Source organism: Nycticebus coucang, chromosome 17, assembly GCF_027406575.1.
Source record: "Nycticebus coucang isolate mNycCou1 chromosome 17, mNycCou1.pri, whole genome shotgun sequence".
NCBI classification, from domain to species: domain Eukaryota; kingdom Metazoa; phylum Chordata; class Mammalia; order Primates; family Lorisidae; genus Nycticebus; species Nycticebus coucang.
The window spans coordinates 9,415,641-9,436,260 of record NC_069796.1 but is presented as its reverse complement, the minus strand read 5'-3'; the positions used below and the strand labels follow the sequence as shown (position 1 = coordinate 9,436,260).

Genomic DNA, 20,620 nt, shown 5'->3' with positions numbered 1-20,620 from the left:
TAATATATATATATACCTAATATATATATATATATATATATTAGGTATTTATATGTCTTCTTTTGAAAAATGCCTTATTCATGTCATTTGCTCACTTTTTAATGGGTTTGTTTTCCTTTGCTGATTTGAGTTCCTTGTAGATTCTGGGTATTAGTCCTTTGTCAGATAGATAGTTTATGAATATTTTCTCCTATTCTGTAGGTTGTCTGTTTTCAATTTTGATTATTTTTTATTGCTGTTCAGAAGCTTTTAAATTTAATTAGGTCTCATTTGCATTTGGGTTCTTAAGTCATAAATTCTTTGCCTAGGCTAGTGTCTAGAAGAGTTTCAACTAGGTTTTCTTTTAGAATTTATGGTTTCAAGTCTTACATTTAAGCTTTTAATCCACCTTGAATTAATTTTTGTACATGATGACAGATAGGGATCCAGTTTCATTCCTCTGCATGTGGCTGTTTGGTTTTCCCAGTGCCACGTGCTGAATAGTGTGTGCTTTCCCCAGTGTATGTTTTTGTCTACTTTTTTGAAGTTCCATTGGTTGTGGTTATCTGGTTTTATTTCCGGATTTTCTAATCTGTTCCAATTAGCTACCTTAATACACAACCATGATGTTTTGATTACTACAGCCATATAGTAGAATTTGAAATCAGGTAATGTCTGTAATTTTGCCCCTTTTTGCTTAGGATTGCTTTGGCTAGTTAGGCTCATTTTTGGTACTATATGAATTTGGGGATTCTTTTTGTTAACTCTGTGGAAAATGACATTGATATTTTGATAGGCACTGCATCAAATCTGTAGATTGCTTTGGGCAGAATGGTCATTTTAATAATATTGACTCTTCTAATCCATGAGCATAGGATGTTTTTCCATTTGTGTCATCTAGGATTTACTTCATCAGTTATTCGTATTAATACTTCTCCTTATAAAAATCTTTTTGCCTCTTTGGTTAAATATATTCCTAGGTGTTTTTTGTTTTGGGGTTTATTTGGGGGAGGGGTGGTGGTGGTTATTATTTTTTATTAATTTATTTTTATTGTTAAATCATAGCTGTGTACATTAGTGCAATCAAGGGGTACAATGTGCTGGTTTCATATACAATCTGAAATATTCTCATCAACGTAGCCTTCATGGCATTTTCTTAGTTACTGTTTGTAGGCATTTGTATTCGGCATTTAGTAAATTTCGCCTGTACCCATTCTAAGATACACCATAGGTGTGGCCCCACCCATTCCCCTCCCTTCACCATAACCTCCCCCCTCCCTTCCCCTTCTTTGGCCCTTTCCCCATAGTCTTGTGCTATAGTTGGGTTATAGCCTTCATGTGAAAGCTATAATTTAGCTTCATTGTAGAGCTGAGTACATTGGATACCTTTTCTTCCATTCCTGAGATACTTTAATAAGAATATGTTCCAGCTCCATCCATGTAAACATGAAAGAGGTAAAGTCTCCATCTTTCTTTAAGGCTGCATAATATTCCATGGCATACATGTACCACAATTTGCTAGTCCATTCATGGGTCGATGGGCACTTGGGCTTCTTCCATGACTCAGCAATTATGAATTGGGCTGCAATAAACATTCTGGTACAGATATCCTTGTTATACTGTGATTTTTGGTCTTCTGGGTTTAAACCTAGTAAAGGAATTATAGGATCGAATGGCAGGTCTATTTTTAGGTCTGTAAGTATTCTCCAAACATCCTTTCAGAAGGAACGTATTAGTGTGCATTCCCACCAGCAGTGTAGAAGTGTGCCCTTTTCTCCACATCCACGCCAACATCTCTGGTTTTGGGATTTTGTTATGTGGGCTACTCTTAGTGGGGTTAGGTAATATCTCAAAGTAGTTTTGATTTGCATTTCTCTGATGAATAAGGATGATGAGCTTTTATTCATGTGTTTGTAGATCGTGTGTCTGTCTTCTTTAGAGAAGTTTCTCTTCAAGTCCCTTTCCCACCCTGAGATGGGGTCACGTGTTCTTTTCTTGCTAATATGTTTGAGTTCTCTGTGGAATCTGGTTATTAGACTCTTATCGGAGGTATAACCTGCAAATATTTTCTCCCATTCTGAGGGCTATCTGCTTGCTTTACTTACTATGTTCTTGGCTGTGCAGAAACTTTTTAGTTTGATCACGTCCCAGTAGTGTATTTTTCATATTGCTTCAATTGCCTGGGGAGTCCTCCTCATAAAATATTCACCCAGGCCGATTCCTTCAAGAGTTTTCCCTGCACTTTCTTCAAGTATTTTTATAGTTTCATGTCTTAAGTTTAAATCTTTTATCCAGTGAGAGTCTATCTTAGTTAATGGTGAAAGGTGTGGGTCCAGTTTCAATCTTCTACAGGTTGTCAGCCAGTTCACCCAGCACCATTTGTTAAATAGGGACTCTTTTCCCCCACTGGATGTTTTTAATTGGCTTGTCAAAGATCAAATGATGGTAAGTAGCTGGATTCATCTTGTGGTTCTCTATTCTGTTCCAGACATCTACTTCTCTGTTTTTGTGCCAGTACCATGCTGTTTTGGTCATTATCGATTTATAGTCTCAGGTCTGGTAGCGTGATTCCTCCAGCTTTGTTTTTATTGCTGAGTAATGTTTTGGCTATTCCAAGTTTTTTCTGATTCCATATAAAACAAAGTATTATTTTTTCAAGATCTTTAAAATATGACAATGGAGCTTTAATAGGAAGTGCATTAAAGTTACATATTGCTTTGGGTAGTATGGACATTTTAACAATGTTGATTCTTCCCAGCCATGAGCATGGTATGTTTTTCCATTTGTTAACATCTTCAGCTATTTCTTTTCTTAAAGTTTCATAGATCTCTTTGTAGAGATCTTTCACGTCCTTTGTTAGGTATACTCCCAAATATTTCATCTTCTTTGACACTACTGTGAAAGGAATAGAGTCCTTGACTGTTTTTTCAGCTTGGTATTGTTGGTATATATAAAGGCTACAGATTTATGGGTATTGATTTTGTAGCCTGAGACATTGCTGTATTCCTCGATCACTTCTAAAAGTTTTGCAATAGAATCCTTAGTGTTTTCCAGATATATGATCATATCATCTGCGAAGAGTGAAAATTTGATCTCTTCTGACCCTATGTGGATACCCTTGATCGCCTTTTCTTCCCTAATTGCAATGGCTAAAACATCCATTACAATGTTAAAGAGCAGTGGAGACAATGGGCAACCTTGCCTGATTCCTGATCTAAGTGGAAATGATTTCAATTTAACTCCATTCAATATGATATTGGCTGTGGGTTTGCTGTAGATGGCCTCTATTAGTTTAAGAAATGTCCCTTCTATACCAATTTTCTTAAGTGTTCTAATCATGAAGGGATGCTGAATATTATCAAAAGCTTTTTCTGCATCAATTGAAAGAATCATATGGTCCTTATTTTTTAGTTTGTTTATGTGCTAAATTACATTTATAGATTTACATATATTGAACCAGCCTTGAGACCCTTTGATAAATCCCAGTTGGTCATGGTGTATAATTTTTTTGAAGTGTTGTTGGATTCTGTTTTTTAGGATCTTATTGAGTATTTTAGCATCAATGTTCATTAGTGTTATTGGTCTATAATTTTCTTTTCTTGTTTGGTCTTTCCCTGGTTTGGGGATCAAGGTGATGTTTGCTTCGTAGAATGTGTTGGGTAATATTCCTTCTTTTTCTATATTTTCTAAGAGGTTTAGTAGTATAGGTACTAGTTCTTCTTTAAAGGCTTGGTAGAATTCTGACGTAAAGCCATCTGGTCCTGGGCTTTTCTTTTTAGGGAGATTTTGTATAATTGATGCTATTACAGAACTTGATATAGGCCTGTTCAACATTTCCACTTCGTTCTGGCTAAGTCTTGGTAGATGGTGTGCTTCCAGGTATGGTCTATTTCTTTCAGATTCTCATATTTCTGAGAGTATAGTTTCTTGTTGTATTCGTTAAGGATTTTTTGAATTTCTGAGAGGTCTGTTGTTAATTCATCGTTACCATTTCTGATTGATTAGAGATTTTATTCTTTTTTCCTTGGTTAGGTCGGCCAAAAGTTTATCTATTTTATTGATCTTTTCAAAAAACCATCTTTTGGATTTATTGATCTGTTTTGTAATTCTTTTGTTTTCAATTTCATTTAGTTCTGCTCTGATTTTGGTTATTTTTTTCTGCTGGGTTTGGGGTTGGAGTGTTCTTCCTTCTCCAGTTGCTTGAGATGTCACATTAAGTTATTAACTTCCTCTCTTTCTGTTTTCTTGAGGAAGGCTCGCAGTGCTATAAATTTCCCTCTTAAGGACTGCGTTTGCAGTATCCCAGAGGTTCTGGTAATTTGTGTCTTGATTGTTATTTTGTTCCAAAAATTTGGTGATTTCCTTCTTAATCTCATCTATAACCCATCTATCCTTCAGCATAAGGTTGTTTAGCTTCCGTGTTTTTGTATGGGTATGCAGGTTCCTGTTGTTATTGAGTTCAACTTTTATTCCATGATGGTCTGAGAAGATGCTAGGAATAATTTTTTAAATTTGCTGAGGTTAGATTTGTGGCCTAGGATGTGGTCGATTTTGGAGTATGTTCTGTGGGCTGATGAGAAGAATGTCTATTCAGTTTTGTTGGGATGAAATGTTCTGTAGATGTCTATTAAGTCCAGATGTTGAATGGTTGAGTTTAAATCTAAAATTTCGTTGCTTAGCTTCTTTTTGAAGGATCTATCCAGCACTGCTAAAGGGGTGTTAAAATCTCCAATTACTATGGAACTGGAGGAAATCGAGTTGCTCATGTCTGTTAGAGTTTCTCTTATAAGTTGAGATGTGTTGTGGTTGGGTGCATAAATATTAATAATTGAGATCTCATCATATTGAGTATTACCTTTAACAAACATGAAGTGTCCATCCTTATCCTTAATTATTTTGGTTGGTTTAAAGCCTATTGCGTCTGCAAACATGATTGCAATGCCTGCTTTTTTCTGCTTTCCATTTGCCTGGAGTATAGATGACCATCCCTTCACCTTGAGTCTATATTTGTCTTTTAATGTAAGATGCGATTCTTGGATGCAGCAGATATCTGGCTTGGGTTTTTGTATCCAGTAAGCCAACCTGTGCCTCTATTTAGAGGACAGTTTAAACCATTCACCTTAATTGAGAATATTGATAAACCTTTCGAGGGTCCAGTGGACATTTTTAATCCTTTTCGACTGTGGAAGTTGGAATTTGATCAAAATTTTCTGGGTGGGTTTACTTTTGTGGTGGAGGATTACACTGGTCTTTATGGAGGATAGGTCTGAGAATATCCTGGAGAGCTGGTTTAGTTATGGCAAATTTCTTCAACATGTGAATGTCATTGAAGTATTTAATTTCTCCGTCATAAATGAAACTCGGTTTAGCTGGGTACAGGATCCTGGATTGAAAGTTACTTTGTTTTAGGAGATTAAAAGTCGATGACCATCCTCTTCTAGCTTGAAAGGTTTCAGCAGAGAGATCTGTAGTTATTCTAATATTCTTCCCCTTGTAGGTAATGGTTTTCTTTCATCTGGCAGCTTTCAGAATTTTTTCTTTCATATTAACTTTAGTGAAATTGATTATGATGTGTCTGGGGGATGCCTTATTTGGGTTGAGTCATACTGAAGTTCTGAAACTGTCTGCTATCTGAATTTCAGAATCTCTTGGCATGTCTGGAAAGTTCTCCTTCATAATCTCAGGGAGAAGAGACTCTGTGCCTTATCAAGCCACTTCGTGGCTTTTGGGGATCCCTATAAGACGAATATTGGTTTTCTTCTAATTATCGCAGAGCTCTCTGAGAGAGTTATCTGTTTTTGCCCTCCATTTCTCTTCCTCTGTGAGAGTTTGGAAGTGTTCGAAAACTTTGTCTTCAATGTCAGAAATCCTTTCTTCTGCTTACTCCATTCTGTTACTGAGGGATTCTACTGTGTTTCTCAGATCTTTGAGGGCTGCAACTTCTTGTCTCAATGTGTCAAAATCTTTGGTCATTAGGTCTTTGAAGTTGTTGAATTCTTGAGATATCTTTTGGGTTACTGCTTGGAATTCTAATTCGATTTTATTTGCTATCTAGATTCTGAATTCGATTTCTGACATCTCAGCTATTTGTTTCTGCATGGGATCTTGTGCTGTGTCTCCCCCATTGATCCTTGGGGCAGTTGATCTACTCTGTTTATTCATATTGCCAGAGTTTTTCTGTTGATTTCGCCTCATGATTGTTTTTCACCGTTGCCTCTGGCTGTCCTTAGAGTTGGGGAGGTGTCTCTCCAAGATTAGACCCCAGTGGGATCATTCTATTGTTGCTGGATCTTTGTAGGGAGTGAACCTGTGTAGTTCCTCTGGGGGTGACCCAGCTAGGAAGTTCTGGTTGTGGAAGCAGCTCCAGAGTGTGACACACCTGGATCCAGCAACAGGGCAGGAGGTGGTGCGCACTGTTCTGGGAGTGCCTGGTACTCAGTGACTTTGGCTCAGAGTGCCCAAGGCTCCAGCAGTCTCTGGCCAGGAGAAGGGCTCTGCACAGAGGCAGGGATGGCTCCAGAGGGCATGCGACTACCAGTATCCCTGGCCAGACGAGTGGGCCAGTGTGGAGGCAGGGAGGATACAGGAGGGAGAATGCGGTGTTGCGCGGCTTCCGCAGTTCCTAGTCAGGGCATTCGGGGGTCCCGGCGCAGCTCTTATGGAGGTCCGGGCGGTGCCAAGCCCAGGAGTTTGAGGTTGCTGTGAGCTGTGACGCCACGGCACTCTACTCAGGGCAACAGCCCAAGGCTCCACTATGCCAAAACCAGTCTCACTCAGGGTTAAGGCTGTAAGGCAGCTCAGTCCCCACCTTTAGGCTTCTCAATCACTAGGTTACTAGCTCCTGCTGGATCCTTGCTCTGGGACCCTGAGGGCAGAGCTTGAGGGGCAGTTCTCTTGCACTGGCTCCCTGCAGCCCACAGCCAAATACTATTAGCTCCGTCTGTCCAGCTCAGTGGCTCAGTCTGGGGTCCTAGACAACACCCAAAGTTCTCTGCACTCCCGCTCAAGCTCTCCCCAAGGCAGTTCAACTGAGTGCCAAGTCCAAAAACACCAAAACAGTTTACAGGTAAGGCCTTTCTGGTTTGCAGTCTCACTGCTGCTTGTACTTATGGTCGCCGGCAGGATTAGTCGATCGAACACACACAACCACTTGCCAGTTTTCCACTGTTTTTGTCCTCCTCTTGGGGTCCAGAAGTCCCTTGCTGACTCCCTGTATCCTCAAAGGGATGATTGTAGGCAGATCCCACCAGCCAGAGATGCCTGGAGTCTTATCTCCCCAGACTCACTGTGCCCAGTTGCAGGGAAGCTGTTACTCGGCCACCATCTTGCTCTACCCCCTACAGGAATCTGTTTTTTTTTTTTTTTTTTTTTTTTGGTAGCTATTGTAAATGGGATTGAATTCCTGATTTGGTTCTCAGTTTGGTGTATGGAAGTCCTACAGATTTATAAATGTACATCGATTTCATAACCTGAGACTTTGGTAAATTCATTTATCAGATCTAGGAGTCTTGGAGCAGTCTTTATGGTTTTCAGGTATAAAATGATATTAACAAAAAGATAATTTTACTTTCTTTTTACCAATTTGGATGTTCTTTATTTCTTTCTCTTGCCTTATTACTCTGGCCAGAACATCTGGTACTACGTAGAGAAGAAGTATAAGTGGCAGCTCTCTCTTTCTGGCTCTACGGCAGATTCTTTAAACTTATCCCCATTCAGTGTGATGTTGACTGTGGGGTTGTCGTATATGGGTTTTATTCTTTTGAGATAGGTTCCTTGTATGCCAAAAGTTTTTTATCCCCTGCTGGAATTTCTGCATCTATTGGGATGATCTGTTTTTCTTTTTGTTTTTAATTACTTGTGGTGAATCATGTTTATTTATTTGTATATGTTGAACCCACTTAATCATACTGAGTTATCCTTTGATGTGCTCTTGGATTCAGTTTGCTAGTGTTTTGTTAAGGATATTTGCATCTATGTTCATCATACTGTTCTGTAGTTTTCTTTTTTGTTGTATCCTGACTTTGTAATCAAGGTGATACTGGCTTTGTAGAATGAGTTAGGGAGAAGTTCCTCCTTTTCAATATTTTGGAACAGTTTAAGTGTGATTGGTACCAATTCTTTTTTGTATGTGTACATTTGTTAGAATTCATCTGTAAATTTATCTCCTGGGCATTTTTTTAATTGGGAAATTTTTTATTATGGACAAAATGCATGTTTTAAAGTAAGTTGAGGGAGTGGGATTAAATTTAGGAATACCAATAGTAGATTGCATAGGTCTAGGTTTAGAAATAAGCATTTGAGCCAGAGTTTTTAAAGAGAAATGGAGAAAAAGGTACTAGAATCTAAGAGCCACTGTGTAGAGAAAGAATGGAAAGTAAGAGGTCTTGAACGTGGAGAGTTTTTGAGAAAGCACTCAAAAAATAAATACTGTCTAGAATAAGAGCATAATAATACCAGGAGCAGAAATAAAATTGAGAAAGGGACTTACTTAACCTGGCAGATGAATTTTATAGTAAAAATACAACTTCTGAAAAGGATGATGAAAAATCTAAAAATGCTCACTTGATAATTAGATAAACTAGTATGGTGATCAGGACTGTGGATATACATTTGAAAGTTGTTTCCTTAGAGCTGAGGATTATAAATGACGAGTAATAATAATATAATATAGAATATATTATATATTATATTATTATAGGATCTGCAAATTATATATTATATTATTGCAGGCTTTAGGTCTGCAAACTTTTTCTTAAAGAGCCAAATAGTACATATGTTAGACTTTGCTGACCAAGAGGCAAAATCAAAGATGAACATGTAAAAGCTGTTTTTAATTCACAAACCATAAAAAGACAGGTTGCAGGGCCAGTTTTAGCTCAGAGCCTTTGGTTTGCCAGTCCTTGACATAGGCTTCTTCAAATTCCTGACTATTAATTGTAGATATCCTTGTTGTACTGAAATTTAGTGATATACCATTGGTTATTTCAGTAATCTGGAAAAATGAAGAAGTTTCATGTATCTTTCTGGAAAGGAGTATACTGTAAGTTAAGTGTTGAAAAAAATGAGGTCATCTTGTATATAAGTATATAAAATAACTTCCAATTTATGTAGCAATCTTACCCTGATTGTTGAAGACATACCAAAATAGGAATTGGTAATTTGGCTTTGAATTTGAGACACTTCATAGTCAAGGAAATTTAGCTCTGTAAGCTCCTTTAAAACTATTTCCTGTGTTAGATTTTGGCACATATACGTCTTGCAATTGTTTATTTGATTTTAGATTATTCTTTGGGGAATAGAAAATGTTACAGAATACAAACAACATTGGTTCATGTACAAACACCTTTTAGTTGCTGTGTCTGAGGTGTAATACATTCCTTCTCCAGAGTGTCTGCTTTTCTGCCCATTGTTTATTGAGAATTGGCAGTTGATTTTATTCTTTTTGTTTCTATTAAACCTCTCAGTGCTCCGTTTAGTGCTGCTGTTTGTTCATAGCATTTTTTTTTTTTTTTTTTTTGCAGTTTTTGGCTAGTGCCGGGTTTGAACCCGCCACCTCCGGCATATGGGGCCAAGTGCCCTACTCCTTTGAGCCACAGGCACTGCCCCCATTCATAGCATCTTGATCTTTTAGTTCTTCTTCCTATATAAAATGAGGAACTCACTAAGTAGATATTAATGACATATCATTAAGAAAATGTAATTTCCTACCAATTATTACTTCCTTTCAAAACTGTAAACTAAAATTTGTTATTTTTGGTTTCCAGAAAGTCAGGTGAACAAGGGAAATCTGTAAGGAGATTCTAACCAGAATGGATGATGTGATTGGAAGGGGCATTTAAAACTTATTGATAAGTAATATTTTTGCCTGTGGTGGTATGGCTGGTTCTTTAAAAACTAAGAGTAGTTAAATGTAACTAGCTTAGCCAAAGTTAAATATCAATACCAAATCAAAAGTAATTTTCTGTAGTTCTATATTAATTTTGTGCATTGGACCTTTTGTTTTCTTACGTTAACTATTTTCTTGAACTTATGTTCATAGTCCCACCTAAGGACTTCAGCAGAGATTTGTTAGTGCTGCTTTTTATGAATTTGAATATACCTTTTAAAAGTTTTTTTTTTTTGATATGTGAAAAAGGAAGGGAAAAAGTTAAACTTTTACTCCATGGTACTAGTGGAAATTTATTCATAAAAGATATGTTGATACATAATTAGAAAGTTGTTTTAGTCAGGTTGGGTGAGCATTAAATCTGTTGTTCCAAATCATGTTTAAGATTACTAAATTATGTTTAAAATTTTATTTAGAAATATGTCTAAAATATAGTAAACCTATACCTATGTACTATGGAATTATGTACATTAGTGAAAGGAAAAATAAAGTGATACATTCCATAACTTGCCATATGCCATATACATTTGATGAAAGAGGTAAATTCTGCTTCATCTGTTAATTTCTCCATTTATTTTTAAAGTATTTAGAAAATTGAAATAACACCCACTAAAGTATGTGTGGCATCAGCAATCCACTTTGTGCCATGATGCCTGATTAACACTAGATGATAAAAATAACTAAACATGTAATGATGGTTTATTTTATTGCTGTTCTGATTTGCAGTTCAGAATGTAGTGATGGAGAATGGTCTGCTTCTTTGCCTCATCGATTTTCTGGTACAGAAAAAGATCAGTCCTCAAGTGATGAAAGCTGGGAGACTCTGCCAGGAAAAGATGAGAATGAACCTGAGCTACAGAGTGATAGCAGTGGCCCTGAAGAAGAAAACCAAGAATTATCTCTTCAGGAAGGGTATGTTTAACCGTGAGATTTATTTTATATTTATGTGTATTATAGAATAATAGAATATATCACGTTCAAATGTTGGATATACTATTAATTGTATTCATAAGCCTTATGTAAGACTAGTATGACCTGTTGATTTTTTCATTATGCTTTTGGTATTTTAAAAAGAGCAATTAAATTGAAAAGATTGGTATTTTCAGTTTATTTTATTGAAATACAATGTATGTTTCCACTTTGCTTTATAAAGAAGACTTGGGCCATGTTAGAGGTCATTTTGGTTGAGTTAGGAATGAATGAATTAGAGCTGCTATTCCAATGGGGGGAGTGGCATGGGGGAATGTGTGGCCTCAAGGGAAAAATCAATGATGCATTCACAGAAATGGAGGCAATTAGTTGCAAAAGTTAAAGTTTTTATATTCTTGTCTAATAGCCTTGAGTGATGTTTCCAGAACATACGTGATGGATGGTGAACATTTTCGTCTTTTCCTAACTTTAAATGGGAATGCTCTAGTATAGGAATTGTCAAACTTACACTATCAGGGGCCAGATAAATATTTCAGCTTTGTGTGCCAGCCTGTGATACAGCTACTCAGCTTTACTATTTTAGTATAAAAGTAGCCATAGACAACAATGTTATTGAATGAGTACGGGTGTCTTCCAACATTTATTTTTATAGGCAGGCTGAAAATACCCCATAGTTTACTTACTTTGTTCTAGTATTTTCACAGTAAAACTGAATTTTCTTAAAGTTAGTTTTCTTAAATGGAAATGCTGTAATGATTTTTCACTTTTGAACTGAAGATTTTGAGGAATTACTAGATTTGCTAATATTTGTCTTTCCTTGCTACTTGAAATAAACCCTACATAATTAAAGTCATGATTTATTGCTGTTTTAATAAGCTGCATTGTATTCATATTTTACATTGGATCTTTATATTGAGATCCCTAATGCAAATTTTCTTTAGGTTTTTCTTTCAATACAAGTTTGGTATTTGCTTTGCTAAAAGTGTATGTGTGCTTTTTTTTCCTTGTCCTTTGCTAAGTTGTTCCTTTAAAAGATGTTAGTATTGGCTTGTGAAACTACCTAGGCTTGTTTTATTGTAGAAGAGTATCTTTTAATTCGATAATTTAATTTTTTCCCATGATAATTGGTTGGTTCTAATTTTTAGTCTCTCGTAGGATCTATTTTGGTAAATTATGGAATTTTAAAGAGCACAAACTCTGTCAGCCTAGACTAATATTAAAACTGTACTTCTCAACATACACATTTTTAGCTTGAGATTAATGGGTTTTGACAGTGGTAGGTTGAATTGGCATTTTTCATCTTTATAATTTTATGTTTGATTACTTTCAATCACTGTTACTTAGCTTACTAAGTATATTAAATGATTCATGTGTTATTTGTGATAGTAACTACTCAGCAAATTTTTATTGAGCATTTATTATGTGTAAGTCATTGCAATGTATCTTATACCAGTGAACAAGGTAAATAAGATTCCCTTGTGCAGCTTATATTACAGTAGGAAAGGCAGACAATAACCAAGATATAAACACAATAAATTACACGCTATGATGATTACTGTGAAGGGGATGAAACAGTAATGTGATTGAAAGTAACTGGTAGGGACCCACCTATGTTAATTAGAGTGATGAGGGTGGATGTCTCTTTGGAACTGAGTAATCTTTAGCTGAGTTCTAAAAGATGAGAATTAATGGTTTCAAAAGAGCTTTGTAGGCAAAAGGAAAGACAAGAACAGAGGGATTTTGATGGTTGATTATTTAAGAGGCCCAATTTTGCAAAATTAGTCTTTTATCTTGCTATAATACCAAAATATCATTTTGCTCTCATATTTTTCCTTCTTAGAGTTGCTCTTAGAGCTAGCAACCTTGTTTGGGTGACTCTCTGATAACATATTTGTTTTTTCAAACTTAGATTTTATTTTCTAACTAACTCTATTTAATAAGGCACTTGTTCTGTTTATCAAGATATATTCACAAATCTCCTTCCAGTTACTGTATTTTACATCAGAATGATGCAGAAGGATATATTTCATTCAGAATGATGGAGCACACTGAATGTTAAGTGCATAATTATGACAACCTACTTTGATCTAACAGAAAAAACTTATCTGGGATGGAGTAGAAAGAAGAATAAAAATGACCATAAATTTTTTAAAGTTCTGAACTGTACAGATAATACCAATAGAGGGAGAAAGAAACCTTCATTTTGGTTGAAATTAAGATAATCTTTAAGGTTTTTAACATTTGCTACGTGTCTGCCAAACATCTGTTAGCTTTGCCTTTATTTAGGCTAAACATACAGCTGTATGACTCCTTAATAATTGTTCACATGGAGAAGGATTGAGGAGAGAAAGCATGTATTACTTAGGAATTTATAGGCCAGGTTGAAGAATGTGGATTTTATTTTAACTTTAATGACTCAAGAACAGCATTTAAAAATTCAAATTGTCTAGTTGGATTTTTCTTTTGTAAAAAGAAGAAACATGAAATCTGACAGGTTCACAAACTGATTCTAGAAAAAGTGCTACATACCTCACTTCTGAGTACCACTACAGTCACCTTTGAAGCACTCCCCTTGGGAAGCTATGCACTGACACCAGCACCTAGTCCATCCTTTAAAGCAATTCTGGATCTCTTTGTCCAGAAGGGCCATCAAAGCTGTTGTCATATTACCCTTGATGTCCTGAATGTCATCAAAATGTTAGTAAATATTTCCTTTATCTTTGGGTAAAGAAAAAAAGGCAATGGGGGCTAGATCAGGTGGGTAGTGAGGTTGTTTTGGCCAGATCAGGTGAGCAGGGAGGGTGTTTCAATACAGTTATCTGTTTATTGGCTAAAAACCCCCTCACCAGTGCCATGTGGCCTGGTATATTGTCCCGATGCAAGAGCTATAAGTTGTTGGCTAAGATTTTTAGTTAAGATTTTCCTGACTGTTTTTCTGTCATTGTTTGGTTTGCTATACTTCTCATAGTTAGCCAACAATGATTTTGATGTATAATTCGACGAATTTTTGCAATGTTATCATTAGTTCTGCTCAGTACTGGCCCCCTTGACCTCTCACCTCTCTGTGACACTTTTTTTCCCCTCAGAAAAATGTTTAATCCATTTGTATGCTGCAGTTTTCTTCATGGAATTATGCTCATAAACTTGGACCTGATTTCACTTCCGTTCAGGCCATGTTGAACAAGAAGTTTAATGTTTGTTCATTGCTCTAGTTCAAGCGCCTACATTCTTACAATGGCACACAAAAACAGTCAACAACAATGAGGCACTGCCGCACATCAGCGTGAAGACAGCTGAGAGACACTGATAAACCCAGGTTATAAGCCCTTACCGAGTTGTTTGTTCTATGCTGCCAACAGAAGCACTGGGTGGCAAGTTTGCAAACTTAATTATCAGGCCTTCATATAAAATCATAGATAATTCATAATTAAATATGTTCCTATGTAATTAAGAAGTATCTCTATTTATATATAACCCTAAAACAAATTTCAAATAAAACAGTTTTTAGAATCATGAAAGTACCAACAGCTTAGAACTTAAAGAGTATAGAGTCTAGTTGCACTGTATAGAATTTTTTAAAGGACAATGTTATGTGTTTTAAAATAATATTTTTTCTTTCTTCAAAATGTTTATATTAGGGAACAGGCATCCTTAGAAGAGGGAGAAATTCCTTGGTTACAGTACAATGAAGTCAATGAAAGCAGCAGTGACGAGGGAAATGAGCCTGCCAATGAATTTGCACAGCCAGAAGCTTTCATGTTGGATGGTAACAACAATCTGGAGGATGACTCCAGTGTGAGTGAAGACTTAGATGTGGACTGGAGGTATGCATTCTGATGCTGTTATTAGCAAGCTCAGTTGCTCATTGAGTAGAATTCATTCCTGATTGTAAATTATGAAAATTAAATCTCTGTTAACAAAGAAATACTCTCATTTTTCCATCGGTTGGTGTTCTCCTTCAAAGCTCATTTCAGATTTCACTTCTACGTGGACTCCTACTTCCTCCAAATGGCAACCACTTCTTTCTTTAATCCTTAGCTCTTGAAGCTTACTTTATATCCTAATTGTTCATATACTTTTTTTGGTTTGAGGTTTCTGACTTACTTGATTTGTTCTGTATGCCTTGTAGCACTTAGCATAATCCTTTAAAACTGTATAGGTGCTTAATGAATACTATTTAAAGAATTTAAAAACCTATAGTTAAATCAGAAGAATCAAAAGAGTAGTTTTCTTTCATTGTTCTACCTTTTCCTTCTCTGTATGTAAAATATGGAAGATAGAATTGTACTTTTTCCCCAGAGATGTTGATAATATTTACTTTATGCAGACAAAGAATTGTGAGTTTCAGGTAAAAGTAGCATATAGTGAAGTGGATTACAGAATTATTTCTTCTTATGTTATAATCAATGCTCAAAATTTAGCTGTTTTAGTTTATAAAATCTTTTAGGCGTGCAGTAACACATTGGAAAAGCTAATTATTGAGATGTAGAAAGGATGTTTGATCCTTTTTGTTACTTTTTCTGGGAGGGAAAAGTGGCTTGGTGTGCTTACCCTCATTTTCTTCTCTGCACAAATACATATATGATACAGACAGGGTCTCGCTGTGTCACCCGGGCTGGAGTTCAGTGGCCTTGTCATAGCTGACTATAACCTTGAGGTCCTGGTTATCCTTCTGTCACAACCTCCCAAGTATCTAGGACTATAGGCACACATCATAACACTTGGTTAATTTTTAAAAAATTTTTTGTGGTTGCCACAAAAAATTCCGGTCTAGAATTTCTGGCCTTAAACACTCCTCCTACCTTGGCCTTCCAAAGTGCTGGGTATAGACGTGAGCCACCATGTACAACCTGCACAAGTATATTTTTAAGAATTTATCTTATTTTTCCATTTTAGAAAATTTAGAAAAATAAGATAAAAACTCATCAATATGCCCTGGTATCTCTTGTAGGTTTTTAGATCTTATATTTTTAAGGCCTCATTCATGTGGTTTTTTGTTTGTTTGTTTTTGGTAGAGACAGTTTTCACTCTGGCTCACTGCTGCTCATGCTGGTCTCGAACCTCCGAGCTCAGGAGATCCACCAGCCTTGGCCTCCCACAGCACTGGGACTACAGGCGTGAGTGATCACGCCTGGCCATAAGGCCTCCTTCATGTTTTCAGTTTCTCTTTCTGTGTGTGCCAGTTTCTTCTTTGTACTTTTCTGGATTGTTTCAGATGAAAATTCAGTGTCTTCTTGAGACCCTCCATACCCTTTCCTGTTCTTTTGTTCTGGGGTGGTGGTGGGGAGTAGAATTGTGCGGGATGGAGCAGACTTTTATCACATTTGTGGAATTTCATCATAACCACACAATTTGTAATTTCACCTTAAACATTCCTGTTCTCTAAAACCTGTTTTCTGGGTTCCTCCACATAATGGAAAATAATCTGTGACTTCATCTAGTCCCAGTCTTGCTGATCTTGATGGTTCCTTCTTTTCTGCCCTGTCTTTTATTTTCTATTATCTTCTTACTGAAGCTCCTTGTTAATCCTGCAGTTTGCCTCTATTACACAAAGTGATTTCTCGAAGTGTTCAAAAAAGGAAAGAATCATGTTTAGCGTCATCTGCGTGATTAGGAAGAAATAATGGTTGCATATAAGAGATTTTGTTATGTTGTACATTTTTAAAACTTGGTAAAATTATTTTTACAGCCTTAGTATAAAGATATTTTATCTTATAGGTGCACTAAGATTTAATGGATTATTTACCCATTGAAATAGTGCAATGAACTATCTTCTTCACCTCCATAAGCTTCTTTTGTACTTCTGGTTATTCCTTTAGGACAGATTAAAAGAGGTGACATTACCGAGATGGGGTATTTTTTAAGATCTTGATACATATTTCTAAATAATTTTCAAACAAGGTTGTTCCACATAAATATTTGAAAGAATAATGGAAATCTTTATAGAATATAATTGTAATTTAAATTGAAAAACTTCTGTTTTAAGTTCTAATTCACTGATGATATTTTGGATATAACCATTTTGTTAAGATTTTGGAGACCTCACTGGTGGTCCCCAAATTTGTGGAACTTCAAAGTAGTCTTTTTTGTTTTTTTGTTTTTTTAACATGGAAAGCATTTTATTTTAGCACTGATGTTTGAGTTTTCCTCTTTTGAATCTAGATTTGTCAATACCTCCTATTTGCTTTCCTGGTACTATGTTAATTTATGTGGCAGTGGCTAAAAGTTGATAAGGTGAAAATGTGGTTTTATTTTCATATTAAAATAGCATGTTTAAAAGGAAAAACCATGGCAAACAGCAGCAATTCTTGTCTCTAAAGTCAAACATTGGCAAACAACTAAGTTTGTTTTGCAACTACTTATAAAAAAAATAAAGCCTTTCAGTTTTGTATTTTAATCTAAAGAATGATGAAAAAAGTCCTCTATCAAGTTTGTTAGTTTGCTTTGACTGATGTTGTAGCAGTTATAAAATATCCAGAGTATGTCTTACAGAGTATGGGGTGGCAGGTGACAGAGAAATCGTGATTCTTGTGTTTAGAAAAATGCATTTATCTTTGATAACTCCTTAAGCTGTCTTTCTGTAAGAAATTAGGGTTATAATTATTATCCTAATGTGGTTGTGACGTATTAATTCTGTGTGGGTATAACTATGGCTTCATAATAGTGTCAAAAATGGTACAAAGAATCCCCCATATCCTTCACTAAGATTCCTTTAATGTTAACATTTTGAAACCGTATTTGTGTTACCAGTCTCTCTTTTCTTTCTTTTTCTATATTTATGGCAATGTTTTTTTCTGGCTCATGAGTAATTTGAAGGCATGATGTGTCTCTTTACCTGTAAATATTCTGGAATTAATTTCCTCAAACCAAGGACATTTTTTTGGATAACAGTAAATTTGTTCAAGTCAGGAAGTTAATAGTAAACTTGTCAAAGGAAATTAATATATTTTAATTATCTACTCTAACAACCTTATTCAAACATCCATACTTGTTCCACCAATGCCTTTAGATAAAATTTTTCTGGTCTAACCTAGGATCATTTGGTGCATTTAGTTAACATATTTCTTTCGTCTCTTTAATCTTGACATTTCTTCTGTCTTTCCTTATTTTTCATAACTTCAATATTTTTGAAAAACACAGGCTATTTTATAAAATGTCCCTTATATTATATTTGCCTGGTGCTATAAATATATTTTGAATTATAAAGTTTTAGCAGAAACACCTTAGAAGTGATGTTTTGTCCTTCTCAAGACACAACAGAAAATATATGATAATCAGATTATCCTGTTACTGGTAATAATAATTCTGATCATTTCATCGTGGTGTTATCTTTCAGATATCTTCACTGTGTAGTTGCCATTTTTTCCTTAATACAAGTGACCCTTAAAGAATGTGCTTTGCTGGGATGCTGGCCTCATGAAGTAGAAAATTTGCATACAGCCAGAAGTTATATGCTCCATAAAATACTACCGAAAGTATTCTTTTAACCAGATGCTTTACTGATACCATGAGCACTCAACACATTTTTTTGTGTTGTTAAAATAAAGCAAGATATTTTAAAGCAAAGAAAATCTTACTAAGAAAATCATATGGAAAGGAAAATATATTTACTATTCATTAAGTGGATCACCTTAAAAGTCTTTATCCTCATCTTCTTCATGTTGCATAGGCTGAGAAGGAGGAAGAATGGAAGGGTTGGTCTTGCATTCTCCAGGGTGGCAGAGTTGGAAGAAAATCCAAGGATAAGTGGACCTGCTCATTTCAAACCCATGTTGTTTGCGGGTCAGCTGTAAACAGTAGGCATCCAGTGGGCAAATTCTTTGAGACTGTAAATAACCAATTCCTTCTCAAAGTATCATACTTTTATCCACAGTTTTAGCATCCATTAGTGATTCTTGTCTGAAACAGTTATTAACATGGTAATTGCCAAATACATGATACTAGAATTTTTTAATATTAGCTGACTATTCTGCAGTGGCCAAATTACAACCAGATATAATGGGTTGAATGTCTAGGTTTGTTTTGCCTGGGAGAGAAAAGGATTATTGGGAGAAAATTGTGTTCAATTATTTGAAGGGGTGTTTTGCTTAGAGAAATTGGGCATAGTTTGTGTTGCTGTAGCTGGTAACACTATACCAACAGCATAAAAGTTACAAATAGGAATTCTTACTTCATGCAAGTTCTGGTAGAGCTGCTTTACACTGGCACATCCCACCTTAGAAAGCAATATACTTTCTGCATGAAGGGAATGTTCTTCTGTTTCTTAAATGTCTACCGTGGTGCCATCTCCGTGTCTGGCACTTTTGTGTATCTACTCACTTTATTTGTTTTATGAAGAAATAGAATCTCAACTAAATAATTTTTTCAAATTATGATTCAGTTGATGACTCTTTTTGCGCTGTATCTCACTGCTGGATGAAAAAGTTTAGTTTCACAAAGGTAGATTTAGTAATTCTTAGTATTAATTCTAATTCTAAAATCTGTGGTTGTATGAGAATGTCTGTTCATTTGTACCATGCAATGTTTGCTGATCTGCAAATACTACTAAGCTGTAATATATTCTTCATAAGAAACTTTTCTGAATCTCTTGGCAATAGAGTTGTAATTTTAGTGATGGCACATAAGTTGACATCAAAATTATTTCTGAGCTACCTTGTGTAACTATGCATGTTAAATTCTGATAGGATATGGAAGTCACGAAGAGTTTGTCTTTAGACAAATAAGCCTTGTTCTGTAGATCTTGGATTTATGAGGCGGTGGCAGTAAGTACTCTATGCAAAGTACCCCACAGACAACTAGAAATACAGGTCAAGAGCTCCAGGGGGAGTTTGAGATTTATGAATTATCTGCAAAGAGGATAATTGAAGAAATGGGCTTAAATATAATTTCCAAGGGATCAAGATTACCGAAATAGGACCGAGGACACACTTTCTTAGCGTTTCCACATTTTGACTTACTTAGTATTAATAAGATTAGAAGAAAAGGACGAATCTGTATGTTTGAGGAGGGGGAAAGAGATTAGGAACAAAGTGAAACACATTTGTCTTCGAGAAGCTTATAATTCTTTAGAGAGAAAATAATAAAAATGAGTACTTAGGAGCTAGATATTTTTCAAGCTATATAATAAAGGAAGTGGCCTAATTCTTAGAAGAGGAGGAGAGAGATTAGTGAAAAAGGCTTGAGAAAATAAAATATTCTTAAACCCAAAGTAATCAAGGAAGCAATACAAGGTGAGAGAAGAAAAAGAGGCTTTGACTAGTGATAGAATTAAAATTTTTGTCATATTCTCACCTGTGTTCACACTGGAAACTAAAACAGAAGGGGAACTAGGTACACGTAATTTATGGAAAGAATTGGGTGGAGAAGAATACTATAGGTTGAGTATCCCTTATCCAAAGTGTTTGGCACTGGGTGTTTGGGATTTGGAATTTTTCTGGATTTTGGAATATTTGTATTATACATCTAGTTGATGATTCCAAATCTGAAATCTAAAACGCCCCAATGAGCATTTCCTTTGAATGTCATGTTGGCATGGAAAGCATTTCAGATTTTGGAGTATTGTTGATTTTGGAGTTTTGAATTTGGGTTATTCAAATTGTACATTTAAGCAGTTTCTACACTTGGAACTAGAAACACGAAAGCGAATTTTTCAACAAACTTTGGGCAGTGAGTGAGGGTCCGGTTTCGGGTCAGGTGACCTATCGGATAGGGAGCAACATCTTTGTCACATATGCTTAGTATTTTTCTGTTGTGTTCCTCCTGGATTTTGAAATATTTGCATTATACTTGCAGTTGATGTGAAAATATTTCAAGGTTTATATGTAT

At 35.7% G+C, this 20,620-nt stretch overlaps 1 protein-coding gene across 3 annotated transcripts in view; it reads left to right on the top strand.

The window, feature by feature from the left end:
• Positions 1–20,620, top strand: part of PJA2 (praja ring finger ubiquitin ligase 2) — an 88,803-nt gene that overhangs the window by 44,757 nt on the left and 23,426 nt on the right. For all 3 annotated transcript variants that reach the window (XM_053566312.1, XM_053566311.1, XM_053566313.1), the window contains 2 exons: positions 10,592–10,777; positions 14,434–14,619. In XM_053566312.1, coding sequence (XP_053422287.1) covers positions 10,592–10,777; positions 14,434–14,619 — 372 coding nt within the window. The remainder of the gene's footprint in view (positions 1–10,591; positions 10,778–14,433; positions 14,620–20,620) is intronic.